Source organism: Cupressus sempervirens, chromosome 6 (assembly GCF_028749045.1).
Source record: "Cupressus sempervirens isolate cs-2001-9-10 chromosome 6, ASM2874904v1, whole genome shotgun sequence".
NCBI lineage: Eukaryota > Viridiplantae > Streptophyta > Pinopsida > Cupressales > Cupressaceae > Cupressus > Cupressus sempervirens.
The window spans coordinates 335,684,629-335,707,982 of record NC_143123.1 but is presented as its reverse complement, the minus strand read 5'-3'; the positions used below and the strand labels follow the sequence as shown (position 1 = coordinate 335,707,982).

At 33.4% G+C, this 23,354-nt stretch overlaps 1 protein-coding gene across 1 annotated transcript; it reads left to right on the top strand.

The window, feature by feature from the left end:
• Nucleotides 1–6,843: 6,843 nt before the first annotated feature.
• LOC149552520 (DCD (Development and Cell Death) domain protein) lies at nucleotides 6,844–11,059 on the top strand. Its single transcript, XM_089788105.1, has 6 exons — nucleotides 6,844–7,046; nucleotides 8,268–8,862; nucleotides 9,499–9,599; nucleotides 9,721–9,804; nucleotides 10,153–10,263; nucleotides 10,399–11,059. The coding sequence occupies exons 2-6, from the start codon at nucleotides 8,325–8,327 to the stop codon at nucleotides 10,438–10,440; spliced, it is 876 nt and encodes a 291-aa protein (XP_089644231.1). The 5' UTR covers nucleotides 6,844–7,046; nucleotides 8,268–8,324; the 3' UTR covers nucleotides 10,441–11,059.
• The last annotated feature ends 12,295 nt before the right edge of the window (nucleotides 11,060–23,354 follow it).

Genomic DNA, 23,354 nt, shown 5'->3' with positions numbered 1-23,354 from the left:
TGACAACAACGATAACATTCTCAAAATTTACCCAAAATTCATTGCAGGCTATTGATCTGTCTTTTACTTAATAGTCAATATTAACTAATAAACAAGACTAAACATACTTATTAATAACTTAAATTGAGTCCTGACACTTAATTGAACATTGCAATGACCAAACATGTGTCACGATTTTGGATGAATCCAGGCACATGGGAAAACATTCCCCAAATTGATCCAAAATTCATCTTGATTCTTGTGCTGTCAATCTTTCTTTTAATCAATGGTCAGGACTCAAACATAACTATAAGAAAGAATCTGGACTACACGTATCCTGAATTCGGGTAGTGGAATGTTATCGTTGTTGTTAAGGGTCATCTAGAATCATGATGCTTGTCACAAACACGTCTTTGACACATGTCATGATTCCACATGTTTCTTGACAAGAACGATAACATTCCCAAAATTTACCTGAAATTCATCTCGGGTCGTTGATCCATCTTTTACTTAATAGACTAACAATCAGGATTAACGAATAAACAAGACTAAACATAATTATTAATAACTGAGTCTTGACATTTAATCAAGCATTGCAATGACTAGACACATGTCATGATTCTAGATGAATCTAAGCACATGGGAAAACATTCCCCACATCGATTTGAAATTCATCTCGGGTCATCGATCTTTCTTTTAATCAATGGTTGAGACTTCGACATAACTATAAGAAATAAGCAATATTTACTAAATTGCTTCAGATTGATAATGATAAGTGATAACTTGATTTAAATTTAAATAACCGTGACATTTTTCATTTAATTCAAAATATGATAAAAAATTAAAAATATTATGATGACCATGATATTTAAATAAATTTAGATTGGAAAATAAGAATTAATGAATAAATAAATAAATATCAAATTTCAATGTTATTTATATAATTTAAATTGCATGATCAGGATTCAAGAATCATGATTCATGATGTTACATGTATCATAAGTTCAACTTTAACAAACTAATTATTTATTTATTTAATATTTCTAAATAAATTAATAAAGTTAAAACTATTATAACTATTAACTTGCATGGCCCTAGCCCCTACTTTCATATATTATTGAATTTTATTGGTTTTGTAATTAAAAGGACATACATATACATATTAAAAAATTTCATTGGATAATTTTAAATTGAATAATATTTTACTATAAATCATTGGTCAAACTTTTTTTCTAACTTTGTAACATAAAGAGATTGTTGAAACCCTTTTTTGTTTCTAACTTTGTAACAATTAATTTTTTATAACAAACTCGTAGACTAACATTTGAACAATGCATTAAAAAGCCAAAATCAGAGTCATAGACTAACAGGAACAACGATGTGAGAAGCCAAAAACTAATATTTTTATTGATTATATTTGAGATTGTACAATGTATAAATTCATAGCATATATATTCAAAATAGCTGATTAAATCAATTTGATTTTACTATTTCATAATTTACATTCAAGGGCAAGGCCCAATCCGAAGAAAAACAAATATCTTAAAAATATTATTTTGGCCTAAGGGAAAGGGTCAAGGAAACATGGAGCATCGACGGGCTGAGGGCTTGAACCTTCAATTTGAAAGGTCTTCAAGCCCCTCCATGAGGAATCTCTTGGAGATGATAATGTTGTTGAACTTGTGCAGCCATGTGAAGTCAGTATCGCTGACATTGTCCAATAACAACCACTTTCGTAGAAAATCCCTCCCAAGCCGTGCCCACCTCCTATGGTGAGTCAACTAGTATTCATTCATGTCGAGTAGGACAGGATGCTTCTGTACAATGCTCCCTATGCCTTGCTCCCAACACTTGTCTACTACATCTGAAAAAGGGATGCCAATGCCTGACCCCAGCAACTTCTTGACCAATACAAGAATTTTGTCATTATTTTCTAAAATGTTTCCTTAAAAATGGTATGCAACAGCATCAAAATGTCTACTTGATTGTCTCCAAGGTCAAGAAGAGATGCGAGGAAGGAAGATGTAATATCTATGGACGCACAATACCTCTTCTCATTTCTTAAGAATTCATGGCCAAGGACCATGAACAAATCATAATAGATAAAAGGACTTGTGGCATCTTCCTTGCAAATCATGGCTAGGACATCCTCAAGTATCATGCCTAAAAAGGGATTTTGTAGACCCATTGTGGTGCATTTCAACTAAATTGGTGTATCCATGACAATTACAACCCTAAGATTTTAAGAAACTCTGCAAACTGAATTGAGATTCAAAAATTTGAGAAATGATAATGAAAGAGGAATTGAAAAGACTCTTTAATGCCAATTACATTAAATTGTTCGGTGTTCGTGATCTTTCATATCCTTTTTTTCGTATTCCTAGTAATTTGCAACACATTAATCTTGGACAATTGGAGTGCCTACCAAGGTGGCTGTAAATGGAATGTAAAAATTGTAACTATTAGTACCACATTTATGATTTTAATCTTGATGTGATGTTCACTACATTCCAATTGATGGTTTTCGTGCAAAACTTGTCATGAGTCTCCATTCCACAAGATTTCATGCCACTCTAGGTCTTTTCAAGCAAATGGACCTGAAATGCATCTTCTATCGTTGATCTCTAATTGATCAACGATTGATTAAAACTAATGTATTAAGCCAAGTTGGTAATTGCTAATGGTGACACTAACATTATTAATAATAGACAATACACTAGTCAGTAGTTAGTACAGTTGGTCACTAGCCAATGGTGACACTGACATTATTAATAATAAAAAGTACACTAGTCAGTATAGTTAGTTACTAATGGTCACTAGTCAATACACTTGCAAATTCGCTTTCAGATTAAACAATTTTTCAATTTATCACTAAAGATTAGCCAAGACCATTATTATTCAATTTCCTCCAAAACAAGTAATTCACCTATGACATTACAATCTCATTTTTGGCAAGGAAAAAAATAGCCATCATTTATTTATTTGTCAGCAACAAAACTATTTAACTTGTCACATTTAAAATAATTTTTGTTAGGGCAAGAAAAAAATCGCCAACATATAATATTTTATTTCCCTACATGGAATAAAAAATTGCCCTCGACGGTAAAATTTTCCAATGCACAAAATGTTGGATTTGCTAGCATTTTAGGCATTTTTTTGGGGAGGGGTTTCTTAAAGTTATCCCTGTTATATGCATAAGGAGAGGAATGCTAAGAGCACAAAGATCATTTCATGGTGGAAATGATGGCTAAGTTATCGAACTACAATGCAGAATTAGTTTGAGAAGAACATAGAGAAGTAGTGAAAGGATAGAGAAGATAGATTTGATCAAGAGGATCAAGAGATAACCAGTAAAGAGGAGATCTGACATCAAGCAACAAGGTGCTAACTGAAGGTTCAGGTGCTAAATCATTTTGACAAGTGATACAAAGTAAATCTCTTAACAAAGTAGTCCTAACAAACTTTTGTAAATCTCTTAACAGAGTGCTTACTTAGTTGTGAGTTTAAAATCCTTTAGTCAAGGTAAGACTTGAGAGTCTTGTAAGCCTTTAACAGGGAAGACCTATCATACGATAGATCATAGATTATGATCAAAACTTTGTAGCCATAATTGGCCACATTTTACAATTGTAGCAATAAAGATTTGTGGGTGTCACCCCCACTCTAGTTTTACCTTCTCATTGGAGGGTTTTTGGGTACCCAAAATCTTATGTGTTATGTGTTGATTTACTTTATGTTTTGGATGCGATGCATGGTTACTTATTTCAATTTACATGTTAAGTTATGAGATGGATGAATGGTGAATTGTTATAGAGGTAAAAGTTTTAAGTGTTGATTCACCCCCCCTTCTTAGAACTTACTTTCTCATTGTTATTTTTGACAATATATGTTGGGGCCTTAATTGTATGGGGTTTTAGTTGTTTTCTTTTGGTAGAACAAATTTTATATGGGGTCTTTGAAAATGGGTTAATTGTATTTGCAGTTTTTGCAATGTCTTGGCTTTCCTCAATCATCATTCCCTTGGCATTTTGTAAACAAAATGACACCTATCAATCATGTACATATTTACATACTCAAATCTATATTGTCCTTCAAACATCCCAAAAACCTAAGGCCAAATGGGTGTGCGTGTGCACACATGCACGTGTGTGAATCAACGTATTGCCTTTTGTTAAATAAATAGCTTAAAGAAAATGACAAATATGAGGATGTTTGAAATTAATAAGGGAAATAAAAAATGATTAAAAATGCCATATTAGCTTCATTTACACAAAAATAAAGAATCTATATTTATGTATATGCATTGAGGGTAATTGTGACTAGTTATAAAGTAAAAGGAGCATTCTGGAACTTGCCTTGTGGATCATTTTATATTATATTGACAAATATTATTTTTGGTAAGTTTTAAGTTGTATTATGAACTAACAAAGGGATAATTGGTTTGAGGTTTACTATATATTAAAAAGGAAATTCATTTTACTCCATTATATTCTATCTTATGCATAAAATAATACTGATAAGAATGACTTTATATTTAAAACCCTAAGTTGCATCTTGAGTTTTGTAAGACAAATTGCTTGAAGGAGGAATCAAATTGGTTGCATGACAATCACTTAGTTATGGAAAAAATATATACAACACATTGACCTTGGAATTCACCATGGAAGAAAACATATCCTTCTTAGGAATTTGATGTAGGTTTAGAGAAATAACTACATGTTTTGATTAACATGGAAATGAAGATATTGATTATGTTTGTTGGATTTATCATACCAAAGTATATTGTTGTCGCATACTTGGTTGTTTTAAAAATAAGATTTATTTTATTTTGTATGAGGATAAATAATACTAGAGTTCCATTTTAACTTTGTTTTTAGTAAATATGTGAAAAATAAATCACATACAAAATTCTAATACTATTATGCCTCGTTTGGCTGCAAGAATTGGGCGAGAATAAGAAAATCTAAATACCTGCATTCAGTAATCTGATGTTTGTTTGCAAAATACAAAATTAGAATTATAATTCACCTATCCTAATTTGACCCCAAAATGAGCATAGAAGAATTCCTTGAAAAAGGTGGAATAAGAATAGCTTCTTCTTATTCTAGTTTTTAATAACCCAATTTGATGGGCGATTGTATTTTGCCGCTCGAATACATTTTTGGAATATTTTCTCCATTCATCATAAGATATAAACTAGGCCAACAATATTTAAAGTTTAATATGTGTTTTTATTTTAAATGACAAAAAAGACTAATATTAGATTTGATATTTTATAAACTTTCATAAAATTATCTTTACAAATAAATCTTTGTTTAGTCTTATAATTAAAACTTTGTTGAAAAATCATCTAAATATCATATTAATGATCTTGACTTATTTGTATTTTAATTTTCTTTAATATATTTAAAAATAAAATGATTTTAGTTTTGATCATATACTCATTAAAATAATTTGATTTAATTTAGAATTAAAATTATAATTTACAATATTATGTCCTTTGAATTTTGAAGAATTTCAAAGCATGTGGTATACCTTTCACTAATGTCAATTTAAAAAATAGAATAAAGGATAATTAAAATAATTTAGCTTTTAAAAAATTAATTAAAAAACCAATTTTTATAAATAAAAAATTCTTGTTTATTTAAAATATTACCAAGCCAATTAATTATTAAAATTTTAAAACAAAACTTGTTCCAATTCTATTTCAATTTTTGCAACCAAACATAGAAAATGCATCTTTAGACTCCACTTCTAGGTCAACCAAACAGGTCCAAATGATATTCTAGAACTTATTTTAAGAGTGCACGAATACTAGAAGTGAGCTTATTCAAGCATTCGAGAATTCTTGCAACCAAATAGACCCTTAGGTATTAGGAAATTGACAACACCATAACAATCAATGAATTAAACCCCACTAAAATACTTAAGCCACAATTTGCCTCTTCAATATACACTTTCATCCTCCAATTTAAATTATTTATTTTCTTGACCACAACTATTAACAACTTAAACATCACATTCCATTTTCAATTCATAAGACCCTTCCTTCTAAATAAAAATATAGATCAATATGCCTCCTATTTTACTTGATTATCAAATTCCAAATACAAAGATTCACCTAACAAATATGTCTTTTAAGACTAATTCAAATTCCAAATTCAAAGAAACACCCAAAAAAATCTCTTTTAAGACTAATTCCTATGAAGACAAATGATGGCTTACATTTAAGACAAAATAGCATGACAAGGGGAAAAAAATTGAAAGAAAGTCTAATATGGACAAAATTCAAAGGAAATCTCCGAAGTAGAAATCTTAATAATAAGGCCAGTTAAAACCTAGAAATATGATAGGCCATGGTTGAAGGCCAAGTATAACCTCTACATTTGAATGGCCAAGATTGTGTGGAAGAATTCAAAGGCACCGACGACTAGAAAGGTAAAATAGAGCAGGTGGAGAAACAATGCTTCTAGAAACTCACGGGAAGGACAGGAAACTTACTACCCAATTTTTATCATACAAACCTAGTATTTGACCAGTGTGGACAGGAGCTGTTTGGCTTTGATATTTTTGTTTTTCTTATATGATATTTTAAAAACACACACAAATTTCTTGGCACGCTGTTTTACCGCTACAAATTTCTTAAGCTGCAAGTCAGGACGTCATTTTCGAGAGGACAGCGCATACCCAAAGGCTCACATCATCATTCATGTGAGGGCTTTTTGGCTTTCCTATACAAGACCATCATGTGTTACGAATGTATGGATGAGATGGATGGAGGATCCTTCGCTGTAGTTTACTATTCGCTGTGAAAAATTTGCAGCTTATCTACTATTTATCGTCAACGCTAATCTGGATTCTTTTGCACCCACGACACGATGAAAAAATCACAGGGATCGTAGCATTTGGCAGCCAGTTGAGAGAATCGAGTCGTTTCTTTATATTTGATTCATTGCCCTTGAGATATTGGGGAACTTTTGGGTTACGATTCCGAGATTAGCACAACAGGTTCAGCTTTTCGAGGGTTTGACTGCATCTATCTTCATCGAGCTTCAGCTTTTTATCAGGTTTTTGTTACATACAGGCATTGATTTGTTCTCTTAAGAGGGTTCTGTGTATGGGTTTGTGTTTCATTTTTTGTTGGTCTTTTCGTTGAGGATTGGGTATAGTCCATTTGGATTTGCATAGTGGAATTTGTATATTAGGATTTGCATTTGGGGTTCTATAGTTCCTTTTGTTATTGCATTTTTGGCAGACTTGATTAAGAAGTAGGCATCCTTTAGGGGCACATGCAGTTTATCTTCGGAGTTTTTGAGGGTTAGAATTGGGGTATAAACTAAAACTAGATTTTTTTTTTTTGTGGGCATCTTGTCTTTTGATGTTTGACTGTGTATAGGGTTTCTGGCTTGAACTGGTACTCATTTTATCCGTATATTTTGGTTGCAGAGGTGCTCAGGCTGCATATTTTTTCGTGTGATTGATAAATATTGCATATATTGTTCTAATTGTTAAGATTTCTCTCCTGTCTTCGTCTGGACCGCTTTACTAAATAAAAGAGTGGTCCGCAGCGTTAAATTACACTACAAAATTGTCTTACGGGCATGGCTTTGCCTATAGGTCGATTATTTGGTTATTTTTTAAGTGTTTGAGTCTTTGACTGTGGATTGCGCTTGTGGGTTAACGGGATTTCCGCACATTGCTGTTTGTCTGGTAAGACTGTGTATCGGGGTTCGGTTTATCCACTTCTCTTTAGGCTATGTATCAGTACTTCTGTAGTGGAATATATGGAAAACGTGAAGTCTCTGTGATTTGCAAAGTCTTCTTATAGGAACGTTGCTATTGAGTTTTAGATTAGGCAATAAGTACCCAATGAAGTAAAGTGGGTTTATGGCTCCTTAGCGTTTTGATTGTGGTTTGGGCTGACAGGTGAAGGGAAAATCATGGCACTGGCCTAAATTTTGATATAATCTAGGGTTTTCAAAGTGGATAAACTTTTTCCTTCAAAAAGTTGACTTAGATCTGCATATGACCATAAGATTAATATACACACACTTCATCTAAAATAGATGGAAAGAGTGGACTGAATTGGATCACATTCTAAATTCCAATTTACTAAAGTTTGAAAAAATATCTTTACAAATTGAAGGTGTCCCCTGCCCATTTAGATACGTAAATGGGATGAACTCTTTGCTATTGTATGTTAATATCCCTGTAGACAATTTAATTTTTAGTAATGGCTCACAAGAACATTATTCCGTTTTGTGATTTCCTTCTGTTTTGTTTTGCAGGTTGTGGAATCTGTTTTTGATAAATTGTAAGTTTCGCATTTTTCCTGGTAAGCCGACATGGCAAACGCTTACTCTTTCTGGCAGTTTGGGGAGGAGCTTCGAGGTCATGTCAGGGCCACAGATGATCACAAATGGAACCTGGCTGCATCAAAGTTGGCCCTAGCGGAGCAGATGAGAACGAAAGGGGACCGTATGAACAGGATAGAAAATACAGGGTCCCCTGCAGAGCCCAAGCAGAAGGCAAAATCCAAGGCAAAACAAGAAGGGAACAAGGTCGACCCCCTTAATTTTAAACAGATGAACCTTGATTGGAAACAGGGTGATATGGGAGTCAAGGGAGGATTAAATGGAATCTATAATACCAATTCTCCGATTCATCACAACAATAATAATAACAGCAACAATAATAATCACCACCACAACAACAACAACAGCAACAACAACAATAATTCTGGAAGCAATAACAGTGCACTTGATAAACGCTTCAAGACATTGCCATCAACGGAAATGTTGCCGAGGAATGAGATTCTTGGGGGTTACATTTTTGTGTGCAACAATGATACCATGCAAGAGGATCTCAAGCGTCAACTCTTTGGTAAACATATCTCCACTTTTCCTTTTCAGTAGCTTGTACATCTATATCCCCTAAAATAGTTTGCGACTAGATATTTTTTGGAATGCATGTTTTTTGGTCATACAAGCCTTTTATTATGTGTATAGTTTTCAATCATGGTGTACTGGAATACTTCCATACCATTTTAGCTAGTATTTTAGATGATGAAGTTTACGAGTTCAGTTTCACTAGTTTCCAGACTTAAAAGCCTACAAGATAGATCCCTGCATCATTTCAACAGCTTGATGTATTATGCCATGCAAAGTTTACTTGATGCATACTGAAAGTAGCGGTATGTTGGTTTGAGACCTTAGTCCTGTCTTTGGTGAAGGCTTATGTTATAGAAGACTCATTTATCATTCAGAACTGACTCCAGAATAGGGATGTCTGCTTCTGGTTCTCCAAGGTGTTTGAGCTTACACCTTGGCAAGGTTGACTCCTTTAGTGTAATAGGCATCCATTTGCTTTCTTCATGGTTTAATTTGTGATATTAACAGACACGGACATGGACACGTGCTCAAATAGGCTTCTCAATTGTTACATATTGCACCCGTGACATTTGAACATAATTGGTGTTAGAAGATTTGTCTAAAATGCATGAATATTATTGATTTGCAGGTTTGCCTCAAAGATATCGAGATTCTGTTAGGGCAATAACACCAGGGCTTCCGCTATTTTTGTATAACTATACAACCCACCAACTCCATGGAATTTTTGAGGTTAAATTTGCACATTGTGGGCATGATTTAAAGAGACTGTTATCATTCTGATTATGGGTATTGTTTAAGCTATATCATTATTCTGTATGGTCTCTCACGTTGGGTAAATGGTTTTGTTTAGGCTGCTAGCTTTGGGGGATCTAATATTGATCCAACAGCATGGGAAGACAAAAAATGTAAGGGCGAGTCAAGATTTCCTGCACAGGTACCAAATACCTCTTACCTTGATTATGAAAGATTGGAGTTTTTTTTGCAGTACTTTTAGATAAGCTTTTCAAAAACCTGGATGATGTATAACTAATTTTGGTGATGTCATCGCATTAAATGGATTGTTATTTGATCTGTAAGAAATGAATTAACAGGCATGTTAGACGGTAGAATTTTATCAAAGTAGTGAGTTATTGTGTCTATTGAATGTGCATTTTCTGTAAGACAATTGGCTCTTCAAATCATGTCATTGTGCTTGCAGCTTGTTTTGTAATACAAAGTGAGATTTATGATGGTGATGAAAATAATAATAATATTTGAATTTACTAAATGAAATGTATCTTAGGTTCGTATTCGGGTGAGAAAGCTTTGCAAACCACTGGAGGAGGACTCTTTTAGGCCTGTGTTACATCATTATGATGGTCCCAAGTTCCGGCTACAGCTATCTGTTCCAGAGGTAAACTTGTTATCAAGATAGATACCACTTCATTAGCCGATACAATCTTTTTAAAACTTCTATTAGCCTTGTACAAAATATTCTTTTGAGAGTATTATAGAACTTGCTATTTACAATTTTATATTCTTGTTACAGACTCTGGACTTGATGGACCTTTGCAACCAGAGCAGTATCTAAAGAGTATATGCCTGGTTAATACCATTCTTAGAATGTGTATAATCTCTCTTTTTCTCAACTTTAGTGTGTGGTGTTTGTTTCATGTTAGAGAATTGAAGCTGTACTATTTCTATAGGGGAAGGACAAGGTCTTTCTTGTATAGAGGGTTGAGTAATGGATATTTCAGGAGTTGACTTCCCTTGCATATTTTGACCTCTTGGAGGAGCTAATCAAATTTGAAGAGCTATGTTACTTCAGTTTGGAGGTGATCCAGTGTATACAAAATCTATAGTAACTTTTTTGTGGTTGATCCCGTTGAGTTTAAATACTACAGATATATGGTCATGGAGCGTACTGGACCATAGATTGGATCAGTGAGCTTTTTAGGTACAGATGTTTCTGTAACCTGTACAAAAGGGTGCAGGAAGATCTATATAGAATAGGATGTCAGAGTAATGTAAAAGTTTGAAAGGACCAGAGTTTGACGACATACACAGTCTTTATCTCCTGGACATGAACGGAAGTCTTAGCATGCTTCTATTGATGTTCAATACTGTGGATGTCGTCTCATGCTAGTCATTGTGTTTGTAATTGGAATGACATTAAATAATTTAATGTTGTATGCTTGGGTATTTGTTTATTTGACATGTTTTGATTGATATTGGACATTTTCAAGCTTCTGTTGTTATAGGTCATGTGCATGCTCTGCGGGTAAGAGTTTATAATGGAACAATGTTAGGCTATGCTGTGATTCTATTGCTAGGTGCGTTGCATGTCCATTTACATTAGTTTAGTATCATTTGGCAACGTGAAGTTAAATTAGAACGGCACATTGAATCTCATATTTGGACCATTGTTTGCAATGAATTAATCATCATTATATTTCAAATCTTCAAATTTGGTTTTGTTTTATGAAAAAAAGTGGTTCTAGTCCTCTGCTCGTTGGCAAGGACTTGATTCTGGCATTTTGGGCGAGATTTTCTTTTCAAATAATTAGTAGAGGGAGTTCAGACATTTGCAAGTGCTTGAATCTTTTTCAGGTTCTGTTATAGCTTCTTATATGTTAGGTTAGAGTTTCTGCTGTTGGCGTCTGTGATATCCTTGTATACCAAGCATGGAAAGTTTGCATTGTTTACTGGTGTTCTGCTCTAGATTCCCTTACAACATTCAGAAATTCTAGCGGTAGTCTTACCACTTTGCTGCATACATGTTTAGATTTGCTTCTTCGCTAATTGTCCCAAAACTGTCTAAAGCAAGATGTTACATTCCTCAAAGTGAAAATATTGAAGAATTTATTATATATATTTTTTCATTTGAGGACTTTTGGTCATCCACAAATTTCATGGGAGGATGAACCTATGCTAATATCTCAGGATCGAGGGGTGTCTCTTGGCCAAAGTGACCCAAGGCATGGTCTTACTCTCATCCCATATATTATACATCTAAGGATTGAACTTCAGTGGACGTTATAATCAAGGAGCAGTTCAGAAGCTGTGCTTTTCGTTGACCACGCATTCTTTGTGCTTGTTTAGGGAGTATAACTTGGAGGTGGATGCATTTCTTAGGCTGGCTTACTACTGGTTGCCTGTAAACACCCTCTTAAGTGATTAATGAATCTTGATTCTCTCCGTTACCTATTTTTTGCAGTGTTTTTTTTTTCACGTCTTCTCCGTAGGGATTTTCTTCTCTGCATTTTGCTGCTATACACCTTTATGGTGGCTGTGTTGCTGTCTTATTGGCAGCTTCTTCACCAGCATGCATTTTTTTTTAATGTTTTTACCTCCCCAAAAAGCCTTTTCGGTGTTGCATTTACAATATGTAAGACCTCGTGGGGAAAACATCAAGGAGCAGCTCTCGTCGATTGTGCATAATCAAAGCTACAGTTTTTTTGGTATATAGTCAGTCTATAAAATCTGTTCTAGAGAATTTAATTTTAGTCCATGCAACTGCTTAGCTTAATTTGGCGAGCAATTTGTGGAGCTGGTGGCCCCATGGTCATCTTTTGGTAGCTTTTTTTAAACAGCAATCACAAGTTCATCAAATTTTGGCAGCTTTTTTTAGCAGTAATCAAGGAGTTCATCAAATTTTGGCACCTTATTTTTTTTAGCGGCAATCAGAATTTGTATGTTTTTATTAATAATAATTTTTTAGATATTTAGAGAAAAATAAGAAGCAAGTAAAAAGGAGGGAAAAATCAAATATGTGGAGCCAAGTGTCTTTTTTTTTTCATGATTCTTTTCAATAAGAAGCTGCTCATTCTTTCAGCACCTCCTATTTTTTTTCAAGTTTATTTTTCATTTATAAGCATTAACTGCTCCACTTAAATAGCAGACAAGGTTATGTATATTAGTAAGCACAACAACAGATACTTTAAGCAGCAGCATGGGAACATTGAATTAGTCTATTATTTTAACTTGGAAGTAAGGAATTTGTCTTTTTAAGGCTCCACTTTATGAAAATTGATCTCATTGTAGGAAAGAGCTTACAATGCATCGGTAAATTACAAGCTCCTCATTCAGGTTTGAATCTACTCGCTATTAACACATAATAATAATTAATCTTAACCCTAATAATAAATAATTAAGGCTTTGACCAATTGCCTATAAAAAAAATAAAAAAAATTATTGTAATTTTATAAAGCATTTTCCTCTTGCTTTTGTGAGTTCTTTCTACTCAAAAACATCAGTTTGTTCCATGGAAACGTGTCCTCTTATGGTTTTGGGGGTATCCTTGTACTGGGGACATGGGGATGGATTTTCGCTGTTGTGTGAGTTGCCCCTTTGGCAAGTTTGGAAACGTTTTTGAAATGGTTAATTTTTTGTGGCAAAAAACTTGGGGATGACCAGCAGTACCGATTCCCTTTGGCAAATTTGGAAACGTCTCCGAAATGGCCAATTTTTTGTGGCAAGAAACTTGGGGACGGCTACCAGTATCGGGATGGTGTTGCCATCTTTGAAATTGTTGGCTGTCCCCTTTTTTTCACCAATCTCATGAAGACAAAACACCTTTGAAAAATCATTTTTTCTAATTTTTACTGTCTGTGTTGCCCCTAGTCGTCTTACCTAGTTGTTTTAAAGATATAATAAAAATATGCAACTCATAATTGGTCTATTAAAATGCTTACGCTTCTATTTATTTAGATTTGACATACTCCTTAAGAGGAAGAAAAAAACATAAGAGTGGTAGCAGCGTTGAGAAAAAAATAGTATTTACTAACTATTTTAGTTGGAATTCTTTTTATTTCATTCTGATTTTAGCATGATACTTGGAGCTGTTAGGCATTTTGATTTTTGTTATATATGTATGTGATATTGTTATAATGGAAGTGCTTAGTATTTGCCATTTGATAATATTTCATGTATTGATCTTCTAATATGTTCTCTGTAATGAATGGTTTATCAATGTTATGATAGACATTTTTGAATTCTGTCTCTTAATTTAAAAAAATCTCTTATATTTTTAATTGCAGTTCTCTGAAGTCCCGTCCCCTAAGGTCACGTTCCGGTCCCCTAAAACGTAAATTCTGTAGAGCATAGAAAAACAGTCATTTGCCCGTCTCTTTAGGTTTCTTGTGTTGGGGGCAGATGAGATGCTTAAAATCTAAATGAAGAATCATTAAGGCGAGTAAAGTAGTTTGAAACGCCCAGGGGAAGACACCTGTGTGAGTGCCTTTTAAACCTTACCCGAACCTCTTTATTCTCTTTTATGATTAAAGTTGGTCACTCACCTTACCTGCCCCACCTTGTCATTTAAATATGAAAACGGATTGGAAGTTGGAATTTTCCCTCCTTACGATTACGTGTTGGAAGTAGGAATTTTCTTCTTCCTTTTATAAATTAGTCGGGGACTCGCACCTTAATTTTTTTGAAATTATGTACACTTTATGGCAAAAGGGTTAGTGTGGGGACAATGAGGATGAATATACACCAGCTTTATTATGCTGCAATGATTTCCACTTTTATAAAGGCAAGTTGGAATTAATTCCTCCTAATGTGACACTAAGATTTATTTCTTGATCCCTGGTATTTCTATAACATTGTTTTTTTCGGTGCAAGTCTAAATTCTTATACATTAGGAAAGTGAAAGAAGGGTCTCATAAAAATAGATTGGCATAACTTAAGGGTGTGAATGTCAATGCCAAATCTAAGTCCTCAAAGTGCAAGTAAATTGATCTATGGTGATGCCACTAATGAACAAGCTTGTATGAAAGTGTAGAGACATGTAATGAATTAGATATGAGGCATTAATATGGATCTTATGAAATGACAAATGAAGTATAAACCTCACCTTGGAGGTCAAAGAGGAGGATTCACACAAATTTGGAAAGTTTTTGTCATAAACGACTAAATATTGGAATTGTTTATAGGCAGGAAAGCAAATTGAAAAACTGAAAAGTAGGCTAGAGAACCGAGGAAAACCCCTTGGATAAGGGAAGACATCAACACTTGAGATTTTTGGGCCTCAGAATGGCTTTTGGGAACTCGGGGATGCAAAAAGAGTCACTGGAAATAGGCAAAATCTCAAGAACGAGAGTAATTACAACATAAGTGCACTAATGAATCTAGAAAGCTGTCAAAGGAAGGGCTAAAAGGTCTCACAAGGTAAGTCCTTTCATTTTAAGATGGTACAATTTCATTGCTTAAGCTCATTCTTGTAAATAATGGCTTGTATAGGAAAAGTCCATTATGGTATTTTCCCATATGAAAATAAATATGATATAATTAAAATAATAATAATAATAAAATCAAGTAATTGGTATTAAATAAATAATTTACGATAGCAATTATTTGGAATGATACATTGAGGTGAGGTGAGATTTAAACAAATGGATAAATGGTTTACTTAATTTTGGTTTGATGTTAATTTGATATTCTCTATACGATAAAATAGATCTTGTCAAGTGTATATAAATTAGGAAAATTTCATTTGTCCCATATAGGAGCTTTTCGCAATTATGGAGTCATCTTGCTTATTTGTTTAAAAAGTTAATTTGAATCACCCTTCAATTTTTTAAATCTTTGCTCATTTGAGAATATTTATCTCATGGTTAGGACTTTTGAATAAGGATGTAATAACTTGGCATATTGATCAAACTAGAACAATTAGTTCTACAATTTTCTTGACATGCTATGTTATTAATGTTAATAATGTTCTAATTAGAAATTATTTTCACGTGGTGTGAGGTGTGAAAACTTTTAGCTCCATTTTTCAAATGCATTAAGATTGTCCTTTATATATGACATCTTAGGATGCAATTCTTGGATTTCACAATTCAAGTTGGCTTATTATGATTAATTGGAAGGAAAATATTAATATCCAACTTCAAGGGAAAGGATGAAGTGAGCTAGGAGAAAACTATGTGTTCAAGAACATGAATGGTCACAAATTTCATGCATCAAGAGTGCATAGCCAACATAAGTATCAACCCAATGCATAATGACCACTTGTTGCACTTGGAATGGCAGAAACCTTGTACACAAGTCACAAAATCTTGGTGAGGATGTTTTGACCGGCGATAAGATCAACAATATTTTAATACTTGAGGGAGAGGCACACATGGTCAATTATCCTAGACTTCTTTTGAGTAGTAGAGGATGATAGGCAATTGATAAAAAAAATTGAGCTCCAAAAGAGCACATTTCAAGGGCATGCATGTCCAAGGTATTTTCACAACCCAAGAGTTGTGGGCATCTTTCCGTTATCATTGACCCGTTGGGATGGAATAATGTGATTAACTAAAAGAGAAGAGTAATTTGATGGAATGGGATGGGGAGTGGACAAATTTTGCTAGGGTTAGGTAATGATGTAATGGAACATGACCATGTAGAGTGGAACTCAAAACCCTACTAAATACTTTTTATTTCGTTAGATGTGAGAGTGGAGGCAAAGAATTGGATTTTCAACAATGACCCATACATGATGTGTGATATCAATTTCTCTTTGAAGGTGTGGGAAACAAATTCCAATCCCTTAAAGGTTGAGATAATGAACATTCTTATGTGGGCTAGGTTTTACAACCTCTCAATTGGATATTGTAATATGGACCCACTCAAAGCAATAGGTGACAATTAGGGGATTGTTGCTCAAGTGGGAGAATGTGTAGAAAGAAAAGACTATACTATGTACTCTAGGATCTATCTCAAGAGGGATGTGCCTCTATTCCACTACCAAATGAGATTGAGATTTGTACCAATGTGGAAATTTAGAAGTAATATGTTGAGATGGAGGAGATGGTGGTTAGGTATAAAATGTGCAACTATTTTGGTCATACTGACATTGAATGCACTAAGGACTACAAAGGGAAAAAATGGTGAGTGAGGCTTATATTAATAAAGTGATTCAAATGTGTTGGAGAAACTTTGATGCATATTCAAGGTTTGATGACTAGTGTAGAGGAGGCTCCTGTGATCATTGATCGGGGTCGAGGGTTGTTAAAATAAGATCAAAGGGGTAAGTTAGGGTAATTAATTTAGGAGAGTCAATGTGTATTCCTTACAAAGCCCCCCCTCCAAGTGGTAATCAACCCACCCATTAATCTAAATTTGGATGGAGCTTTGGCCCCTATGAAAGACTTGGTTCAAATGAATGTCACAAGAGAAGTTTGTGGTGTAATGTCAGTCACATTTGAACCATTAGGGGTAAAATCAACAAATTCCAATGCCAAAAGGATGATCTATAACAGGGGTTTGTTGATTCTATTTTTAAGTGGATGATCAAGTGGAGCCCAAACCTCAAGGTATGTATATGTTACTTTCCCCAACCAAAGGGTCCTAAGAAGCATGCTATCAAGCAAAGTATGACTATGGAAGATCAAAAGCCCATAATTTTTAGTAAGTGCAGAGGATGAGACTTACCCTACTTGGTCCTACCCTCTAGGGAATGGGAATGCTATTTTTTTTTCAATTTATGCACATGTACCATTGAAGACTTGATTATGTGGTATCTTCCATGCAATGATTTTGAGACCAATTATGTGGACGTGGTTGTAGTTTCAATGGTGAGAATTTAGTTTCTACATATAAAAGACGTTTTGGTTAGGAAGACCCCTCAAGAGATAAAGAGGGTATGGCTATGGAATCAATGCTAGATGACAAATTCATAACAAAGTTGGATAATGAAGAGGATAATCTAGATAAAAGGATGGCGAGTCAGATTCAGTTTCAAACTAGGAAAGAAAAGGTTGGAGAAAGGAGACAGAGGGGTCCCAAATCAAATAAGTTAAAATATGAGTTGGTAGTGTCATAGGAAAATGGTTAGATTTTTGCTTCACACATATGCTTTAGGAAGGGCCCTAAAGTGTGATCCTTAGGCCCTAAATATGGTTAGCACAACCCAAATAGATGAAGGGGTGCCAATGCACAGTCTAGTTAAAGGATGTGATTTTAGGGTCTTTCCCTGTACAAACATAATTTTAGTGCATATGAAAAATAAAGTAAAGGCAACACCTATGCAATGGTAAGAATAAGATATTAGATGTAGGGTATCAAAGTAAGTGCTATGAAGGAATAAGGAAGATGATGTACTCACCTTGAGAGCTAGTAGAGGAGAAAACTTAAGATCTATAAAAAATCTATCAAAACTTGTCAAAATTGGAAACTATTCCAATTTTGAGGTCCTAAAACTGTACTCACCAAATGTAAAAATCTTAGAGTTATAGGAATAGGCTTGAATTGTACCAAGTATAGGTCAAAATAGGCTTGATCTATACATTGAGATAATAAAACTAGAGGGTTATAACTTGCAACTATGTCTGATTTTTCAATTTCACAAATTCAAACTTTGTAGTTCTAATATTTGTACTTGTGCACAAGACAAATAGAAAATTATTGGGGGGAAGGGGCTTGCCTTGGTCAACCCCCTGTATAGGATTTAAACTTATAATGACATTAATAACACATGCAAAACAAGATATAAGTATTTACCTTGCTTGGCAAACCTTCATGGATGGATACATATTTGCTATATCCTTAGAGATGTATGAATGCTTGCTTACAAGTCATGATAATCAAGGATGTCTTCACAAATGTAATGGATTTAGACTTGCAAAATCATAGATCATTTATGTATGTGTGCTTGATATCTTGGATGGAGAAGTAGAGGAAACAAGATTGGATGGGGATCTTCTTGCACAATTGGGAATAACTTCACACGATGGATAGAATATTTTCCTTTGAATGAATGATACCCTTCAAATCTTAGAGCCAAATCCTTTATTTCTTTCTATATAGTCACAAAAATATCTTGAATCACCTTGGACATGAATGCTTGAGAGTGGAATTTCTTGAGTAGATATGATGTGAAAATGAGGGATAGAAGCCTTCGTTTATAGTGATTTTGGAGTCCAAATTCATAAAGGTTGACTTCATTAGATAGGAAAATGAAATAGGTTTGCATCTGACCCAAAACCCATCAAAATTCAACCCTTGAGGTATAGGAAAAGATAGGTTCGACCTATATCAAAGAAGTCTAGATTTTGAGGAGTGATTGCAAGATTTAGGAAGAGTTAAGAGAGTACCAATAAAGTAGAAAGATACGTGAGAAAATCAAGCATAAATACATCTAGATTCTAGGAAATCACTAAAGTGAGGCTCAATAGGTCCAGAGTTTCCAAATAAATGGTGCTAACTTACTAGGACTATACATTTGCCCCCCACTTTAGCAAGATTATGAGATAAACTTATGGTCATTGAAAAATAGATCAAATGAATAAGATGAACTCATCAAGGTTAAGGAGACAATGAAACATTAAGTCCCAAAGTGAGTTGAGTCATCAAATCCAAACCTAAGATAGGCATCACTTGGAAGAGAGAGAATAAAGTGAAAGAGAAGTGAAATCACCTTGCCTACTAAGATTGTATGTCTTATTGTAAACCACATGGAGAAAGAAAAGTGTTACCACCATGCCTAATAAAATTGTATATTGTTGACCACACAAAAAAGAGCTACATAAGATGACATTGAAAGTTATAGAAAGTTTGTGTTCCGTGCTAATCAATCCATTGAGGATCATTCCTTAAAGATTGTATGTCCAATAAGGGATATGTCAAAGAATGATCTTTCCAAAGAGAAGCTAAGCTTTCATATGGATCAAAAGTGAAAATGAGGGGTTAGTGTTTAAGGATTTTATGTCCATAAAGGATCCCAATGTTAAGTAGCATAAAAAATAGCGTGTACGCAAAATGTGGGCGAAGTGTATGCCCTCACATTAAAGCTATTGTAAAATCCTCAACAAGAAAAATTGATTTATCAGAGCATACATGAATTGAAAAGAAATGTTTCCATAAAGAAATTCTCCCAAGAAATGACAAATCAAGGAAAATAAACACATGACAAAAGGAGATCACACTAGGTATCTACAAAATTTGTAAAGTATGATCATACAATAATATGTAAAGTATTATGACCAAATAAAATATCATCATTCCCTAAAGGAAGTAGAACAAAACAAAATAAAAGAAAGACATGTAAGAGTTATGAAAAAGAGTTTTTTTGGGCCTACACCATGAAGACCAAAAAGAAAATGAAGTTATATTTTTTCTCCATCCCAAGAAAACAACAAAAATGCACATTAATAAATAATGGAATTTGTATATAACATAACATGTAACATCATATAGAATAAGTAAGGTACAAATAGAAGAGTGATTACAATGTTATGATTCCTTTATCACCTTGTACCAATGAGCAACACAAGTCATTTAAAGAATTCTAAATAAGATATATAACATCAATCACATCACAAGGGAAACACATTACAAAAAGAAAACACATAAAATTTACCATACAAGAGGAGCTTAGAGAAGGCGGGAAACTCTCAAGAGGAGAAATGTTAATCACGGAAGATTATGGAACAATAGCCAATTTCAAACAAGGACCATGTTGTGAAGATAGGCCACTATTTTTATTACATGTTAGTTGCTAAGAGTGATAAATAACCATTGAAAACTCATAACTAGTAAATCATTGTCAATATCAATGGTCATCATCAGAATCAAAAGCATGAATACAATTGTTAATATTATGAATTTTATCATAAGAGTATCTTATTCATCTAGATTAATTATAATAGAGTCCAAGATATGGATAACATTGTCATGTTTATTTATTTTTACTTTGTTTAAATTCAATTCATCCATAGGCTCTAGCATGAGTTGGTCAAATGGAATTAAAGTATGAGGAGGTGTATCATATGCTGACAAAATGTTTTGAGAAGCACATTTACGAGATCTACAACACATGAGCATGATGTTTATGTTTGATCTTGCTAGATATTTGGGATTGGATATGTTTAATCAACATTAGGTCCTTTTCTTCTTTAGGAGAAGGAAATGAAAGAGCCATACTAGTTTGAGAGATGATAGGAAGATGACACTTATAAGCCGTAGGAGGTGGAAAATAAGAATATAAATGAAGAATCAGTGGTGTAGGAAGAAGTCCAAAAATGGGATCATTCTTAGGTTTCTTTTGTTTTTAAATCTAATATTGAAGGTTCGATATGATTAAAAAAGACAATTAGGATGAATTTTAGTTGGTTAAGGTATGGAAAGACAAAATAAATTTAGGTTAATAGAGTCTTGAGGTACACAAGGATGATAAAGCCTATGCTTAACAATCATGACCTCTTGCCACATTGTGAGGAAATTTAACATATTTTTGAATAGGAGAAGCCACAAATTTCATGAAGGTAAGACAAGGGGGACCAAGTTTGACTTGAAATTGATCAAAAGTAGGAATTGTAGTAAAAGTAGTATCTAAAGTTTTACCACAAACCTCCACATGAAATGAAATGGAACCATGAGAAGGATAGAGGAAACCATAGCATGTTTGAATCAAGAAATTAAACTTATAATAGAAATCCTTTTGTAATCATTCACTAAAACGATGCTCTTAAGTTATCACATTCACCATGCAAGTAGAATGAAGAAAGGTTCCATGAGAAGGAATGACATCAACCTTAGTGACAATGTATACAAGACCAATAAGTGTTTTAACTATTTTAGGAGGATCAAATGGAATGAAAGATTGTGGTGGAGATTTAGGTTTAGGTTTAACGTACTCAACTTGATTGACAATATGATTGACTTTGTCAAATTTTTAATTGTGTGAAATGTCCTTAGGAGAATAAGGTTTCTTAATAGTATTAGTTGAGTGAGATTGAAAAGAATTAGTGTATTAATTACAAATTTTTCTTAGGAGGTGCAATTGATTTATTTTTATTGTTGATATCAACATATACGTATATATCATTATAATTAATAAGGTATTGAACCAGATTTTTTAAAAGCATTTAGTCATAAGTTTAGATGGGTTAATTAGTTTGATAGAAGTAATTTTAATAATATTTAAATTAATTAACTTCAACATCACATTATAAAAAAAATTAAGGAAAAATGAGCCACACCCTTGGATGTTTCTACTACTTGTTCATCAATAATGTTTGATGATTTGTTGATCTTGATGTAGCTATTAGTTTTATGAGATTTACTTAAATTGGATGTGACATCACTCTTAGCAAAAAGAACATGACCCATTGGAGTGTTTCTCTCATATTGAATCACTTGAAGTTTATAATGATGAAGCATTGCACACAATTGTGAAAATAAAGACAACTCGGTGAGGATTATCTTATCTCTAATGAATTTTTTTTTGTAAATTAGAAATTAAAAAAACATTATATATGAACATCATGTACAGGATAATAAATATAAACATGCAAATTCTTAAATCTACCAAGGAAATAACAATTGTTTTTTAACACCTTATTTACATTGCATCAAATAATTCAAAGAAATTTGATGATCAATGTTGTTTTCAAATTGTTGGATAAGAAAATTAGAAATCTTGTGGAAGAAGTCAATGGAATAAGGAGGCAAAGAACAATGTCATTGCAAAGCTTTATCTTGAAATAGTTTGGTAAATAACTTTGTCATGAACATATAGTTGTGAGAGAAATCACTATACAAGGTTTGAAAAGTTTTAACACGAGCCACATTACCACCCTTACTATTTGTTGAGCTATCATTTTGCACAATGCTTAACGACAGGAATCCTTTTGAACTCCTCTCTTGAAAAGCTAATCCGAGGATCAACTCCAAGGTTCCGAGTGATCTTGCAACCTACTAGAATCCGTTCAGTTGAAGATAAATGTGTTTGTTCACGAGGAGGCTTTTTTTGGTTTGTTTGATTTCATATGAAATGTAGAACCTGTTCATTGTTTCAAAATAAAACATACAAAAGAGAACTATGTTTTTGTATTTTTTATGTTTTCCAATGAATGCAATCTAATGATGCAACTAATATGAATTCCTAATTTAACAAGGGCTTAGTAAAGCAAATAACAAGAACTTTTAAAGAAAATAATGTGAAAATAAAATCCTAATGGACATAAGCTACAAGAAACAACACGTTTGTGAGTTAAGCTTTCAAAGAAATTGGTAGGTAACTAATGAAATAGGAGCAACGCTTTCTAGATTCCATTGATGCAATAGTCGATGGGAAACTTTAGTAACAGTATGATGTTTCACTCCTCATCAAATCGCAAGGCCACAGAAAGTGCGCTCATGTGAGACAAAGAGTTATGCAGGCACAATTTGATGATTTCTTCTTGAGCTAGATACGTTAGCAGAATTCATTAAATCGTAGTAAACATCAAAAATAAAAGATCGCACAACCAAAAATAAAGCAATAAAATTTTGGCTCAATCATAATTCCATGAACATAAATTTACAAAACAATGACACATTTAGGCAAGAATCACTACACTCCAAATGCGAGCACCAAAAGGATAATTTTATTGCAAAATAACGATGGCCCCAATTACATATTACAATAGAGTACTTATAAGAAATCGTCTCCTCAATTTGTGTTGAGAGAGAGATATCTTCATTCAATAAAATGCTTATAATTTAATAAAACAAACAAACTATATACAAACT